This window comes from Solanum lycopersicum, chromosome 5 (assembly GCF_036512215.1).
Source record: "Solanum lycopersicum chromosome 5, SLM_r2.1".
Classification (NCBI taxonomy): Eukaryota; Viridiplantae; Streptophyta; class Magnoliopsida; order Solanales; family Solanaceae; genus Solanum; species Solanum lycopersicum.
Genome location: NC_090804.1, coordinates 65,846,207 through 65,861,838, shown reverse-complemented (window position 1 = coordinate 65,861,838; position 15,632 = coordinate 65,846,207). Strand labels below are relative to the sequence as shown.

General features: G+C 33.9%; 3 protein-coding genes across 3 annotated transcripts; 1 reads left to right on the top strand and 2 right to left on the bottom strand.

The window, feature by feature from the left end:
* The first annotated feature begins 631 nt into the window (after positions 1-631).
* On the top strand, positions 632-2,834 carry LOC101252398 (expansin-B6-like). Its single transcript, XM_019214010.3, has 4 exons — positions 632-940; positions 1,037-1,149; positions 1,234-1,424; positions 2,371-2,834. The coding sequence occupies exons 1-4, from the start codon at positions 766-768 to the stop codon at positions 2,696-2,698; spliced, it is 807 nt and encodes a 268-aa protein (XP_019069555.3). The 5' UTR covers positions 632-765; the 3' UTR covers positions 2,699-2,834.
* A 457-nt stretch (positions 2,835-3,291) lies between these two features.
* LOC101263516 (cation/H(+) antiporter 3-like) lies at positions 3,292-7,354 on the bottom strand. The gene is made up of 3 exons (XM_004239914.5): positions 6,966-7,354; positions 4,724-5,737; positions 3,292-4,554 (listed from the first exon to the last, which is right to left on the bottom strand). Exons 1-3 carry the CDS (start codon positions 7,209-7,211, stop codon positions 3,433-3,435), a joined length of 2,382 nt encoding a protein of 793 aa, XP_004239962.3. The 5' UTR covers positions 7,212-7,354; the 3' UTR covers positions 3,292-3,432.
* Positions 7,355-8,032: 678 nt separating this feature from the next.
* LOC101263814 (alpha-soluble NSF attachment protein-like) lies at positions 8,033-14,123 on the bottom strand. Its single transcript, XM_026031247.2, has 9 exons — positions 13,858-14,123; positions 12,094-12,143; positions 11,548-11,620; positions 10,861-10,940; positions 10,407-10,558; positions 9,721-9,880; positions 9,594-9,641; positions 8,888-8,968; positions 8,033-8,345 (listed from the first exon to the last, which is right to left on the bottom strand). Exons 1-9 carry the CDS (start codon positions 14,000-14,002, stop codon positions 8,265-8,267), a joined length of 870 nt encoding a protein of 289 aa, XP_025887032.1. The 5' UTR covers positions 14,003-14,123; the 3' UTR covers positions 8,033-8,264.
* Positions 14,124-15,632: the final 1,509 nt, after the last annotated feature.

Sequence of the window (15,632 nt, the reverse complement as noted above, 5' to 3'; positions counted from 1 at the left end):
AAAGCTTGGTTTCACATTTTTATGGTACATAATTAAGATTAGATTATTGTGATTGACCATATTTTAAAATTTTAAAATTTTCAAGTCAACTACAACTTGATTTAATGAATCTGGCACATAAAGCAAGTTATTTAAATGCAATTATTAATTAAATAGAATTAATAATAAATAATAGTTAATTGGTAATAATAAATTAAATTACACAAATGATTTAATTATATTTGACTCATTGCATACTCAGAAAAGTTATTTAAAATGAATATTATATAAATATGACTTATGATTTGGTTTCTTCTGTCAACTATGACTTTTAACTTTCTCAGTACAAAATTAAGGCGAGTTGTACCTAGTATTATCGATCTATTATATCGAAAATATCCAATTCATTAAAATATATGTACATAATATTTAGACAAAGACCCTTAATATTCTCAAATCATATATATGATGGAATTGGTCATTCCTAATAATCTTCTATACAAGCAAAATACTAGTTCTACCTACATTTGATTATCCTAGTCTTATACTACAAAATAGGAGTACAAAATATTTATTTTCTAATTGATATTCATTATATTCTTTTAAGGTTTTTTTTTATTAAATTAAAATTTCCAATTTAAATTTAAATTTTTGGATGGATGAGGATGTTTATTGAAAAAACAAGAAGTTGTTTAAAGTATATTATTTCTCCCTTTTATTTAAACTACTAGAATGCATAATCAATAAAATCATAGAGAAAACAAGTTATTCAATTAAATTTACAATATGGTTATGGTTTCCAATTTTCCTAAAAATAAATATATTTTAATTTTTATTTATATTGTCTTGGACTTGGTTAATTTTTATTCTTGTCAATCATTTATTAATAGTGATTTAGATGCTACTGGATTTTCATTAGCAGTGGCAACTTGGTATGGAGATCCCACTGGAGCTGGAAGTGGTAATTTATCGAAAAAACGATATATTTTTTTACATGTTCAGTATGATTTAACATGTTATAATTCAATAAATTTTTTTTTAAAAAAATTGTATTTAGGTGGAGCTTGTGGACTAGAAGATGATGTAGGAAAAATACCATATAACGCGATGATAACCGCGGGAAATCAAGTTTTGTTCAAACATGGTTTAGGATGTGGTGCATGTTATCAGGTACATACATATATACGACTTTCTTAAAATAACGTATTCAAAAATCAATAACGTTTAAATTCTGAATTTGTCGTTGTTGTTCAGGTATTATGTAATCAAAATGAAGAATGTTCACAAAATCCAATTACAGTTACTCTTACAGATGAGTGTCCAGGAACATGTAATGATGATCCAATTCATTTTGATTTAAGTGGAAATGCCTTTGGAGCTATGGCAAAATTTGGCCAAGCTGATCAATTACGTAGTCTTGGAAGAATTGATATTTATTATAAAAGGTGAGAGAGTTTCTTTATAACAAACTTCAAAAAAAATAAAAAATTGTACATTATTATGTTATAAATTCAACTTAGTATAAATGTGTTAATAATATAAACGAATTTGCATTATCTATGTGATTTAACATGTTATAATTAGTTGTAGGGTTGCTGTTAAAGAAGTCTCGCATCGATAGAGGGAAGAGAATTTGACCTCCTTATATGGACTTGGACAAATCTCCTCTCATGAGCTAGCTTTTGGGTTGAGTCAAGTACCATATCTTTACATGGTATCATAGTCGGATCCATCCCAATTTGCACCTCACCGATGTTGGACCCCCATTTAGAAGTGTTCACACTCCACCTTTGAGGTCTGGGCGTGCTGGGGAATGTTAAGAAGTTCCACACAGTAGAGGGATGGAAATTTGATCTCCTCATATGGATTTGGACAAACCTCCCCTCATGAGCTAGCTTTTAAGGTTGAGTTAGGCCCGGGTACCATATCTTTACATGGTATCAATGATATCAGAATCAAACTCAACCCAATTTGTTGTTCACCAATTGTTGGGCCCCCATTTAGAAGTGTTCACGTTACAGTTGAGGTTTGGTGCGTGCGAGGTAGTGTTAAGAAGTTTCACATCGGTAGAGGGATGGAGATTTGGTCTCCTTATATGGACTTGGACAAACCTCCTCTCATGAGCTAACTTTTGGGGTTGAGTTAGACTCAGATATCATATCTTTACAATCATAAAAATGTACCATCCAAGGACGGACTCGGTTTTTATCATAGAAGGATGCAAAAAATCATCATCATCCATTGGTTTTGGGTGTGTTTTAGTAATGTTACTTCATTGCTAATTTGTTCGTAGCTAATATAAATCTATCGTTTGTTCATATTAGCAATATATTTTGTTATTTAAACTACATTCTTTGGTTAATTCCTCTTTTTGATTTTTTTTTTTTCCAGGGTGTCATGTGACCACAAGCAAAATATTATGTTTAAGGTTGAGAAAGGATCAAACCCTTATTTCCTTGCAATTGCAATTGAAGCTCAAAATGGAGATGGTGATCTTTCTTTAGTTGAAATAAAACATACAAATTCAAATGAATGGCTTCAAATGCAACAAATGTTTGGAGCAACATGGTCAATAAATATTTATCCAGACACACAAATACCTCCTTTTTCTATTAGGTTAACTTCACAAAATAAACATCAAGTTGAAGCTAATAATGTCATTCCTATAAATTGGCAAGCAAGAGAAATTTACTATTCAAATGTCAACTTTTCTCCATAATTATTAATTTTTTTCTTTGTTTTTTTTGGAGGATTTGAGGAAGTTTAGATATTACAAAGTGAAATTTTGGACTTCCTTTGTATAACAATAATATATTCTTTAGTTATCTCAAGTTTAAAAATCTCACTTTATTATAGTTCAGAGTGTGTCGGAACAGGTTAAATTGAGGCGTTTGCTATGAAATTTTTTTTTAAGCTGATAAATTTATAAATGAATCAATGAGTTATCATAATTTTCTCTTTAAACATATACATCCCTTTTAAATTTATATCCTATTCTATTACTATATATCCTAGTTTTATCAAATTTGTATTGTTTATTAATTTATATTTAAGAGTAAAATGTGGTTCTAAAAATACTCAAAATAATCACACATTTTAATTTATCAAAGGTTAAATGTCCAGAGTCATAGTATACCACGATTTCATAACAGAAATCGCCAACATAAATACAAATAAGATCTTAAATTGCGTATTGAAAGAAAACGAACCGTTTCTATTCTCAGAATTGATATAGACCAAACTCGGAATTTACCAATAATTGATGGCCCAAAATTGCTATTATCCCAATTATAAAAATTAGAGCAATTGATATTGAGAGATGTGTGATGTTGTATTGCCATGAAAATTCAAATGTTAATTTACATGGCCTTTAACTTTAATTGTGTGATGAAATCTACACAGAGAAATTTGGCATTTAACATATGTAACTTTTCAAATAATGGATTACTCTTCTCATTTGTTCTTAACAATTTGTTGTTGCACCACCAAGACTGAAACTGGTCTATTGATCTCTGCAGCAGCAAGCATGTCACCAACTGGTCCAAGTTCTGGCAAATCATTCCATTCATTAAGACCTAATAGTTGTTGTAGATCGTCGCGATGACGTCTTCCGACCATGATTAGATCAAAGGCTTCTTCCATAGCATGTATGATCAAAGCTGTTTCAGCTCCATCTTTAACTCTTTCCTCTCTGTATACAATGTTATCCTGGTGCTGACCTAGAAGTCTTACCTCCTTCAACATCTCAGCATCAAGTACAGCATCCCACTGGTTTTCACGTACGTCGATGTCCCATGAGACGAATCTAACCACAGTCAGTTGAAGTTCAGGTGATCTTGACATACGTTTAGCATAAGCTAACGCCTCGCGATCATCATTGCCTCCCATGAAAACCACGGCCACTTGATACATTGATGACTCATTACCGGATTGACTAGCTAGACGTTTTATTTTCTGACGGTCAATTAGGATACCGACAGAACAAGGGGCCAAGTCCAGTACATTGTTGTTGATTGTTCTCAAGTTACTGCTGTCCAAGATAATCTTCCCCTGCTGATTCCATTTCCTGTGAAACGGGAGTATGATCATGGACGCTAACTTGTCGAATGCAAGTGAACATATGTCCTGATGCATGAACCTTGGCAATGACATTGAGGTGAAGAAATGAGTACTAGCAGATCCCAAGAACTGTGTCTCAAATGCTATAAAAACTTCCACCATCTTTTGCGATCGAGCAACACCAGAAGTATTCTTTTGTCCAAGCTGATGATCAATTAGAACTGGGGATGCTCGACCAGCAAGTTCAACCAAGTGGAGCGCGTAAACAGATAAAGGACTTTCTTTACATGGAAAAGAAGCATCTAAGATCTTTCGGACACCTGCTACATCATCAAATCGATGAGCACATGAAAGCAAACGCAACTCAGAATTACTTGAAGCATGTTGGATGTCTCTTTTCTGATAACCAGCATATATCCTTGTATGATCATAGAGCGTTCCAACGCAGAAATGTGAGAGTGCAGCTATCAGTAATACAGATGCAGTTAGCATCGAAAAGGTTTCTCCATCAACTGTCTGTGCTTCAACAAAGGGGAACAGAAAACGGAATTAGAAGTTTGTCTGAAACAGGTTATTAGCACGTATAGGACGTTACAGTACGTACTGCAGGCTGAGCAACACAATCTCACAACTGTATTAATGGAACAGAAATATTAAGACGTTGAAAGGATAATTAAGCAATTACCTGATTAATAACATTGTTCAAGTAAAAAGACATCTGAATAACACCTTGTGAGGTCATAATGAAGGCAAGAGCCGCAGCATCTTTAGGTGGAACCTTGCAGGCCAATGATGAAAGGAAAACTGATGCGTACTTCACGGTGAGACAAAAGAACACCATAACCCATACCCAATTCAGGAAGACGAGATCATACAAATCAACCAGATTTACTTTCATACCACAATAAGTAACCAGAAGCGGTGCAAGCAAACCGGATACTAAGGTTTCTAATTTATCTACCAATGTTGAACCGAGAGGTGGACCGTCTGGTATGACAAGACCTAAGATAAAAGGACCATATTGGTAATTAAGCCCTGCATTATCAACAAGAATCACAGCTAACAGGACACAGACCGATGCCCAAGTAATGTAAATGGAATTTACAGGCCTGCCTTCTGGAGTCCTTTTGATAATCCAAAGTGAAATAGGTCGAACAGTAAACACAATAAGCAAGATTATACCAAGAAGTAGAACGAAAGACTGTACAGAGATAACTGTCGTAATCTCTGCTAACAATCCAATTCTAAGAGTGGAGAAGATAGTCAATCCGAGATTACTAAATAAGTCACTGATCAAACTTGATGCCAGAGCAAGACGACCAAGCTCGGAATTCATGATTTTCAGGTCAACAAGGAGAGATGCAACCACAGGAAATGCAATCAAACTCTGTATCAAGAAAATATTTTGGGCGGCTGGTTGTCGATATCTGTGCAAATTTGCATCGTCTGAAAAGAATCCAAAATAGAAGCTCGCAAAAGAAGCAACTGGTAGAATGACAGCAAGTAATCCTACTGTCCATGCCCTTGAACCACTTCTCAACACCACTTTTGGGTCCATCTTCACTCCACTTAGGAATATAAAGAAGATATAACCAATTTTCGACATTAAATCTATGAAAATTTCTCCTGATTGTGGGAATAAATTCTCCGTAAAGTTAGGGATCTTTCCTAACATTGTTGGTCCCAGTATGATACCTGCCTGTAGGTTGAACAAAAAACCATCAAATCTCGAGTTAAATACAACCATAAATGAAACTACAACGACATAATATTCAGTGTACGCAAACCTTACCCCTACCTTGGTAAGACAAGAATAAACGAAAATCACTATGCATTTTCGTGTAATGTAGCATTTCGTGCCTTTGGTAGTCTAAAGAACCACCACTTTAGCCTTTTTGATGCAACAAGAACAATATGTTGAGAATCAGGAGAGGTGAAATACAAGATTTTTCGTTCTTTTTCCAGTCGAAAATAGAAAGGAAACACTAGGATTGAAGGAAATGAATAACAAGTTATAGTGTAGAATTAACAAAGGCTTAAAGAAACTTGATTTAGCCGCGTCTTTTTGTGTGTTCATATGCATTAAAATACAAGGAAACATTGCCAAGCATATATAACCTAAGTTGCTCACGCTCCTCAAAAATGTCAAAAAATGCGTGTCGAATTTCCCAAAAATAGTGCGTATTTGGAAAGTAAAGAGTCCATGCAACTTACGAAAAAATATGTAATAATTTAAGTTCAGAATGCATGATTTAAGTGTCTTTTTGAAAATTCAAAACAACTTCAGATATTCCTTTTTATGTCTTTTCTCATAAAAAAAAACTACTCCCTATGTCGCCACCTATATGACGTTGTTGGAATTTCGAGACTCAACCAAGTTTTTCTTTCACCGAAAATTCATTCTCTCTTTTAAATATTACAAGCTGCTAATTTTGTGATTTATAACTTAGTTTTACAAATATATAAATTTTATTTCAAAAAACTTAAAAAGTTTGAATCTCGAAATTTCAATTGTGTCCCGTAAAACAGAGCAAAGCAGTTTTTTGTAAGGAAAATGCACAAATATCTCCTAAACTATAACCGAAATTCCAAACACACACATTAATTAAACAAAAGTCCTATTACCACTAAATTATTATTTTTTTAATTTTATGCACCTTTTTAGTTTACGTGGCATCCAAATATCTCCCACGCACCTCAATTGCATGGAGTCAAGACAAAAGGTTTATAAAATTACAAAAAAAAAAAATTCAGGGATAATATCTCTGAAATTTCGATCAAAGTCTGTAGTCTAAAGGCTACTTGTGCATTTTTTTATTTTTTTTGTATCAACTATTTTCATATAGTTATGAAGCTAACCCGAACACCATAATTTTTAAAAAATAACATTATGAATAAATGTGGATAAAGAGAGAGAGAAAAAATACCAAAATCTCAGAGATAAGACGGGGAAGACGGATACGCTTGAGAACCAAATGAAGGGACTGTGTGAGGAAAAAAATGAGGGCTAATTGGAGAAGCAACAGCGGCAAATTGAAATCGAGGAATAAACTTGCATCGGGTAAACCCCATATACCAGGTGAATGAAGAGGTATTTCAGCATAACATTTTTCACTAACGGCACCGGGTAATTCCCCGGTTAATTTCACTGATGATATCGCCGCTGTTGCCATTGATGATAATGATGATGATGACGACGACCTTGGGCTAGGTCGAATCACACCCACAATTGAAGAGAAAAATTTAACAATTTTTGCCTTTAGAGATTTGTAGTATCATTTTTTGTTTCAAGCAAAAATGGAGGGACCAAAATAGTATCACACCCGTAAAATGTTCAATGCCTTGGGTTTTCTTTTGCACAAAGGCAATGTAGCGGGAAATATGAAATAAATATAAGAGAAAGTATTTAAAAAATAAATATTTTTGAGAAAAATAATAATACAATTTCTTAGTTATTTTTCCATGTTTAGATAAAGTGAAAAAATATATTTTAGGAGCTTTTTATATATGTAAGATTAATACTATGGGATATAAGTGAAGAAGAACGTTGATAGTAAAATTATACTTATGTAATTTATCGTGAATTATGATAATGAATATTTTGCAATTTTTTCTTGGAGTAACATCCTTTCTTCGACCACTGTAATTAAAATGTTTTGCGCATCAGCATGTTTTTGTTTTATAAGATTGATGTGTGAATCGAAACTCTAGAAAAAACAATTAAGACTATTTACTTCAAGCGCTAAGCTATTATAAAAGTTATAAGTATATTTTAGTAAACTAATTACAATTCGATGTTAAATTATCTTTTCTTCATTGGTTGATTACATCTACAAAAGTATAATTGTATGTTTTAGTTATATTTGAACATGTATTAGAGATTTGCAAGTGAATATAATGTTATTAACTTGAAATACAATTATTTCACAGGATACGTATCGTCTCCCACTAGTGATACCATCGTGGAACAATGTATTGAATTTTTACCTCTGGGTTTTGTAAACAAACTCAATCAACTAATATTAATATTGTGTGAAACTAATAATATTAGCTGCCAGGCTAAAACCTTGTTGGTAGTCTTAACTCAATATGGAACTCAAACTCAACCAGTACAAAATGAAATTGTTAAAAATTAAGTAGCATGAGATGAGAAAACAATCACCAAGTAGAAAATAATAGGAATCACAAATAATGCAATTTACAAACCAGTTTCATATAAGAATAATTTAAGTAAGATCATCTTCCTCTAGCTCCTTCGCCTTCAACGCTTCCTTCACTCTCAAAAGAAGTGTTGTCCTCCATTCATCCTGTAAAGTGGGGGGAAACGAAAGAGAAGGAATAAGTACTGCGGTGAACAATGGAAAAAAAAACATGAATAGCAGAGTGTGTTTAGGTTGATCGAGCCAACGAAGTATGAAAAACCTATCTCACTTGGATGAGTGAAATATGAAAACAAGTTTTAGAAAGTAAATATTCTGAAATATCCAGAAAACAGAAGGATTCCTTTCTTTAGTTTAGTCGCGTGGGACTGGCACTATCAAGTAGGGTACATTATATGAACTACCAAAGATGTTTCAGTTACAATTCTGCTGTTAAGTTCCAATGGCGATATATTTACACAACGCCTGAAGGTTAACTGCAACATCAATCAGTCCTGGAATGAAACTACTTCTACGTGGTTTCATAAAATCTGCAGCGCAATCTCATAATGGAGCACAAATGGAGTTTATAACCTCATTAAATGCTAGAGAGAAGAAAAAACTCGGAGCAACTTTTCTGCTATATAGAGCAATATACGTAGTTGGTATCTTTTTGTGGGCAAGGAATGTGATGAAAACTAAAAATTTACCAGCTTTGTCATGCTATCATATTCCTTGAGACAACCAGTAAACTTTGCAACATCTTCCTCGTCAATTGCAGCTTCCAAATCCTGTCATTGCAAAAAGTAGTATCGCAAATCATACTCATATTTATGAAGCAAGAGAGCACAGTTATTCTGGCACTCGCCTAGATGGACCTCAAAGCTATGTTGGTTTGCAAGCATTGTGCTTATGTCACAAAGAAATCATTTCTACTGGTCAGTTTTATCTGATTTGATTCCGGTTAAATAAAAATACATCGACATTTCTCCTATTTTTTTACAAAACCACATATACTATATGTTGTTAAGATCTGCACGTTCATCGATCCAACCAGTTTACCCTAACACAGGCTTGACTAATAAATAAATGCGCAAATTTTATGCCTCAAAAAAAGGATAACAAAAAGATCAGACACAAGTCAACCGTGGATGAAACTCCATTCCGCGTCCTGGTAATTCATCCCCATACATACATTTCCCCTGTCTGCATTAAACGCTGCATTTAAGCTCCAGATCAACCACATTAAAGTTGACAATTCAAATTTTGGATAATTCTTAACAATTTTACACACTTGATACCATATGTACTTGCTATATACACAGGTAAGGCAGGCAAACTTGATTCAAAGAGGTGGGGAATGGATAGAGATAAAAGAACTCGCATGCTTAAGTTAAAATACAAGCTATGGCATACCACTAGCAACTTGCACTCGCGTGTCCCTGAAAATGTTGGATCCAGTTCCTGCAAGTTAGGATGTATTATTTACTTAAACATATCATGTCCCGTTGAAATCTTAAGAGACTTAACAAGGACATTCCACCTGATATCGCTCCAATGCATTGTTAATTGCAACAACATCACCTCTACAAAGTTGGCAAATACCAGCATTCAGAAGATGACCTCTAACTCCATACTTCAACAAGTTGTTCTTGATGGAGTGTTGTGCTATCTCCTCAAAGATCTCAATTGCTCTTTGATATCTGGGTGACAAATACTGAATGTTAAGTTGATCCTTTTACAAGGCAAAAAGTTCAGTTATTCTTACATATGGAGCAATTATAACTTAGAAGTTGAACATTAGCTTATTAACATTTATAACTTATTAAATTATCAGCTTTAAAATGGCATTTACTGAACATTTCAACTCTTAGTTTGGAATTGACTTCTTTTCTTAATTATCTGTTCTGACTCCTTTTATATCTTTTCCTTTTCTCAACGGATATATTAGTTATGGCACCAGTACTCCAAGAGATTAGGAAAGAATTCGATAATTCCACAGAGAAATATATAGGATAAAGAGGGAAGCTTAGCATCAAATTCGGACCTCCCAGATTATCCAGAAATTATCCTCAAGGGAAATTTCTTGCAGTTTCTAGGTCTATTTTAAGTTGCCTTTGTCTTCAACTGTGTCAACATTACATGTTCAGCAATGAACTTTGCAATTGCCAAACACAATTATTCTTCTTTAGAAAAACCAAATTACTACTTCAAGACAAAGAATCTTACTTTTCTAATTTAGCAGAGAATTCTGCAATTTTCTGCTTGCACTGATTTGCAGTTGTTGTTACATCCTCACTCTGGAAAAGATCAGCTGCTTTCTCATAGTAAGTGATAGCCTGCTCCAAATTTTGCTCTTGTTCATATAACTCAGCAATTTCCTGGACATGGCAGATTCATTATGTATCTTTCAGTTGTAAACCAAGCTTTCAAGATATATTCCAAATAACTGTACACAATATCTATAATCATTAATAAAATGGGGCAACCATGTACTACGTTAGACAGTCACTTATCACCTTCCTATGGTATAAAAATTTAAATTTCTACATAAGAGACTATGCAAAAAAATTTACTAAAAAACTGGACCTTACACTAGAAAAGAATTTTGACCAAACACGCAGTACGGCTATCGGAAACATCAAAGAGCACATCCGGATTCTCACTGACAATATAGTTGTACCTTGTAATATCTTGCAGACATATTTAGCCTTCCAATGTCCAGAAACATGTGTACTGCCTGCTCTAGACATGATATTGCCTCTGCAAGAGGTACATCATAAAAAGTTATTTTTCAGCTGAAGTAATATCTGATGAATTAAAAAATGAATTCGATATGATGATTACAAACAGTATGACCATGAAATGATAAAGCGATATGGTACTAGAGTTTTGCTTTTATGTTAATAAAATATACCAAGTCATTTACCAGAAGGTCTACACAGGGCAGGCGGGCTCAGCAATTCCCCAGTAGTTGGGACAATGCATTCTTCCTACATCTTTACAGGAAGCATTTAAATACTGCTAGTATCATGTTTTTAGCATTTGCCATAAGCTCACAAATAAAGGAGATTATTCAACTGCTAAGGGACAATAGAGACACTATATATAAATAGGAGAGTAGTAAAATCAACTACAATACGAACGACCAGGCATAGACCACAATTCTGGGACAAGTAAGTTCTTTTCATTACTATATTGTACAAAATATCTTTTAAAGAGTTCCTATTTAAAGAAATCTAAAAGAGCTTCAATCTACTGTGCAGTGGACATATATCCCAAGGATGTCAACAACACATTATTTTGGCGCACATAAGACATTCCGCAACCTAAAAGATGTGGACAGAAGCAAAAGTAGGCAACACACAACCTCTCATATTTGTCTTCTTGTAGCAATGAGCAGCATTAGCGTAAGCACCAGCAGCCTCATGTTTGCTATCCAACTGAAAAGATAAGAAAAAATAGTTCAAGAATTTGAGTTTGTAGGAAAAATGAAAGGGGAAGGCGTGCTCTGTAACTAGTGGTTTTTTATCGCGTCAGCCTTTTTCCAGTGCTGGATGCATTATTGGATTAATTCAAAGTAATAGTAATAAGACTAGGGTCCACATAGACTATTCAGAGGCGGTATGCTAGTCAATGATCTAATGATGTAGCTAGTGTTACTAAAGCTTTTGCTAGACTATTGGCTTAACTGGCTCTAAACCCTCCCACCGGATAAAGGAATGGAATTTCAAGTACAAGTAGTCGTCTACACTTCAAAATTTTCTTGTCTTCACTGATCAACATTTAGTTTGGCCTAAGATTTTCTAAGTCCGAAGCATCACTTACATTTCATCATCGTGGGTTCATAACCATTTTACTGCCTATTTATGTGGTTGATATATAGATAAGTCATTCAAGAGGATGAAAAACTTACTTTCAAATGACAACTCGCTAGTTTGACATATACTGCTCCAGCTCGATCCCCTGAAAGACCAATATTTCAAGATTAATATGCAGTTTTTTGTCATACCATACAGTTGATCTACTTTATGAAAAAGTAACCCTTCTCTATCCTACAAAACAAGAACAACTACTATGCTGGGCTCAACCTCCAAGTTGGGCTGCCTATATGATCCTCTGTATCCATTTTGCCCCATTTAAACCTGTTCAATTCTACTATGGATGATGGAAAAAACACTAACAACAACAACAAACTCAATGTAATCCCACACAAGTGAGGTCTGAGAAGGGTGATGTGCATGCAGCCTTACCCCTATTTTGTGAAGGTAAAGAGGTTGTTTTTGGATATACCCTTGGTTCAAGTTATCTAAGACTAAGGATTCTACAAAAATCTGAGACCTTCTTACATAATATTATTTTGGTTTTTGCACTACCAACCAAATTCATCATATATGAGAAACTAACTTAGGAATATACTTTCTTCCCCTTCTCAGTTTCAATTCACCGACTTTCACAAAGCACACAGATTAGGTGATGGTGCAAACATCAAACAATTTGTGCATTAATTCAAAAGTAATAGTTGACTCGATGAATGGTAGTAGCATGTTGGAAATATGACATTAGATCATTCTCCATACATATACAATATTCCAGTCATCAGAAGATTCAGAAAGTAATACAACTGTAATTATTACCTAAAACTTCACCGAAAGAAAAAATACATCAAAATGCTACCTTTTAGTGGCTATACTCACACTCTATTGCATGTGACAAACTTGATGGAACAATAGTAAGCATTCTGAGTTTTACAATCTTCAAAATACAAACATACATGCTGGATCAAGTTCAATTAAACAACAAACATCCTTTCCAAAACAGTCTATACTATCAATCAACCAACAATATATTTAGTAATGGTTAAATTAACTACAGTTAATGGTCAAAATCACGCCTAAACTCTCACTCTTTCGCAAGTTTCATAACCTCAAATACTCATTATTCTCTTTACCTACCTAAATTATCACTCTGTTTGTATTGAAACACATCTCGATGTTGAGTTGGCCAAATATTTGTTCCCAACAACAGACGCGTGTAGGCCAACTCAACATCGAGTTGCGTTTTAATACAAAGGGAGTGACAATCAAAGTATGAAACTCGCGAGAAAGTGATAGTTTAGGTAGGTAAATAGAACAACGAATTGTTGATGTACGAAACCCGTGAAAAGGTGATAGCTTAGGTGTGTTATTTACCACTAAATCAGAGTGAAAATCCTAGCAAAAGTTTCATTATAAATGTACACAAAGAATCATACAAAAAATTACTCATAATTGAATGAGTATGACAACTAATTACTTTAACAGAACGATTATTGGCATAAGAATAACAATCTCATAAATTCGAATTAAGTATTCTTAATCAGCTCAAAATAGAAAAAAAATCTATTAGTAGTATATAAAACAGAAAATAACACCAGCAATCAATTTTTTTTAAAAATAATCCTAAAAAACGAAATCACAGTTAATCACTACAATACTTAAGTTGATAATTTTATCTCAGAATTGATACGTACTATTAACAATCGAAAAACATCAGAACATCGTAATCTACTCTTAATCAGCTCGAATTAGCAAATTTAAAAATAATAAATAGCACCAGCAATCGATAAAAACACTGAAATCACAGTTAATCAGTACGATTACTGAGGTTTATCAAAACAATTTGAGTTGATAAAACTCACATGATTTAGCGAGTTTGAAGCAATTCGCAGCTTTATCGAACAAATCTGCAGCATCGTCGTATTTGGAGCCGAACAGTCCCCAACCGCTTAGTTTTTTCTCAGCTTTCTTCACGAATTCTTCACCTTTAGCTATCTGATCGCCCATTTTTGTGTGATTTTTTTACTCAGCAGAACTGAGAAGAGGATTTTTTTTGTAATGGAGAAATGAAGAAGAATCAAAATAAAGTGGGTGAGGTGATTTGTGAGTTTGGATTTTTAAACGACGGGCCTTAGACTTTCAGGACCCGTTTGGATGGGCTTATTAAAAGCAGCTTTAAAAAAGTATTTTTGAAAGTGTTGAAATTTCTTTTTAAAATAAAGAGTTATGCGTTTGGATAAAAGTGCTGAAGTTAAAAAAAAAATTGTTGATGTGTTTGGCAAATAAGTGCTGATAAACAGCTTTTTAAATCAAAATGTCTGAAATACCCTTAAAAGCTGTTAACATAATAAAAGTTAATTAATTTATATTTTACAGCCATACAGGCTCTTAGTTGGGCTTGGAAGTCTCGAACCCAAAAGCGTAAAACATAGCTACAGTTTGCATATTTATGAAATATTAAATTTTCAATATATATTGGTGTGATATATTTAAGACTAATTAATAATCGCGTCAAAACATCACTTTACTATTATTTAATGTGAAAAGATATCTATTTTTAATATAATATACTTAGTATAATAAATTCAAATATTAAAATATAGAAGATATATTAAATTAGGAGTTTAAGTTAAGGTATGATAGTAATTTAATATTTAAGTTAAAAGTGTTTTTAGTAAGTTATGGAGAAAGGCCTAAATTGTTCTTCAATTATTTGAATTGGTACAAAATTGTCACGACCCAAATCGGGTCGCGACTGGCACCCACACTTACCCTCCTGTGTGAGCGAACTAACCAAATCTAAACCTTAACATTTCAATGTACTATCAACATAAAGTAATGCGGAAGACTTAAACTCATTAATAAAAACCAATTCAATAACTATTATTTCCCAAAATCTGGAAGTCATCATCACAAGAACATCTACTTCAAATTACTAAATCTAAGAGTTTCTAAGAAGCTAAAAATACATAAAAGCTAGTTCATGCCGGAACTTCAAGGCATCAAGACATGAAGAGGAAGATCAGCTCACCCTGATATCCGGAGTAATGAAGACTGGCTAGAGTTACTGTTGAGTCGAAGATGACGGCACGTTTGCTACACTCCACAATTAAACAAGAAGAAAACATAAAAGTAGGGGTCAGTACAAAACACGGGTACTGAGTAGATATCATCGACCAACTCAAAATAGAAATCAATATATACCAAGTAATATCATAAAATCAACTATGATACTCAACATGTAGCATTTACAATTACCATAACCCTTGGTCATAACACCAAACTCATCAATGAGGACTCACGTCTCCTCATCATACTCATTTGGGAATTAGGTTCATTAGATTGAATATATTAACATCTTTCAAGATTCATTATCTTTATTCCTCTCGTGTCGGTACGTGACACTCCGCTCCTCAATATACTATCCTGGTGTCGGAACGTGACACTCCGATCCTCATTCTATCCTGGTACCGGAACGTGGCACCTGATCCATATTCTATCCTGGTGTCGGAACGTGACACTCCGATCCTCATTCTATCCTGGTACCGGAACGTGGCACCCGATCCATATTCTATCCTGGTGTCGGAACGTGACACTCCGATCCTCATATAATATCCTGGTATCGGAACGTGGCACC